This window comes from Rhagoletis zephyria, unplaced genomic scaffold, assembly GCF_001687245.7.
Source record: "Rhagoletis zephyria isolate East Lansing unplaced genomic scaffold, Rhagoletis_zephyria_1.1 Rzeph_scaffold_71936, whole genome shotgun sequence".
Classification (NCBI taxonomy): Eukaryota; Metazoa; Arthropoda; class Insecta; order Diptera; family Tephritidae; genus Rhagoletis; species Rhagoletis zephyria.
In genome coordinates, this window is record NW_016228986.1 from 1 (window position 1) to 1281 (window position 1281).

The window sequence follows — 1281 nt, forward strand, 5'->3', positions numbered from 1 at the left end:
TTTTTATTAAAATGAACTGACAAATGTAGTACTATTTTGTTTACATTTTTTACTAAATAAAAAAATATATATGTTTTGTTTGTCTACCAAAAAATAATAAAAGTTTCTCAAACAACATAGTGCAAATATAGTTAAAGTAAAAATTAATAGGTGATACAACAATTTTTGCATTAAATTTTATCAAATTTGTCCTTTTTCAAGAAAAACCTGTTTGGTTTTGAAGTAGTCGGCAAACAACATCTCAACGAAAACCTGAATGAATAAAATGCTGAGTTAATTTAGATATTTTTTGAAAAATAAACTTACCATATGCTTTTTATGATCAAACGGAATGTCCGGCACAATTGACTCGGTAAATTGCATCATAAAACTGGTGAAAAAGAGCTTATTTGCCAGAACCATCACTCGAGCCTCTTTTAAATGCTGTTCGACGCTGTTACCCTCTTTGGAGGCATATCCAGGCACCAAACGCTCGCAAGCTTCAATATAAAACCCCACCAACTCCTCCATAACCGAATCTTCGGGTGGCGTAAAGGCCATGTCCATTATGTCCTTTTTGTTCCATTCACAGTAGATAGAACCGAGGTCAAAGCCCCGTGTCCCGTAGCCGCCGTGCTCAAGGTCACAAGCAAAAATTTGATGACCGGTATCATTCTTCACCACAAGCAGATTGGATCCTCGAAAGTCGTTGTGGACAAAGACCAGTGGCGCCTTTAATGCCTCAATTTTGCTCATCACTTCATCGTACTCCACAAAGACGTCTTCCTCCTTGAGATACTTCAAATTCAGTTCTTCTGCTAACTTCCGAACTTCACACTGTTCATAGCCTCGAGTGATGAAGCCTCGCGTCCGCTTCATCATCAGGTCCCGGTCCTTTCGAATGGGAATCTGCAGGAGATTGATAGCCGCTAAAAGTTCCATTAGCTGCTTTCGAAGAGCTGGCTGGTCCATGTGCGCCGCCCGAAACTGCTCATGCGTGAGGAAGTCCTGGATGAAGCCGCCTTCAAAGATGCCGTACACCTTTGGGCCGAGACCTTTCTGGCTCATCACGTTCAGGATGATGGTGTCATTCAGGCGTTCCGGGTCACCTTCGTGGTAGTTCTTGATGTGCTTCGCCTGGTACAGCTTCACGGCCACCGTTTCCGGCTCATCCTCACCGTAAATAGGGTTTGGCAGCTTCTGAACCGACTCCTTCAGACTGACTCGGTACATTTGATTGGTGAAACCGCCGGCGATTCGCTTTACAGTGACGTCTTCAAGAGTGAGGTTGGCCCAGCTTCC

The 1281-nt window shown here is 43.1% G+C and overlaps 1 protein-coding gene across 1 annotated transcript; it reads right to left on the bottom strand.

The window, feature by feature from the left end:
- Positions 1–306: 306 nt before the first annotated feature.
- On the bottom strand, positions 307–1212 carry LOC108357190 (choline kinase alpha-like; the record flags this gene model as incomplete). Its single annotated transcript, XM_017608284.1, has 1 exon — positions 307–1212. A coding segment is annotated over exon 1 (906 nt), but the record flags the coding sequence as incomplete, so codon positions are not given.
- Between the last annotated feature and the right edge of the window lie 69 nt (positions 1213–1281).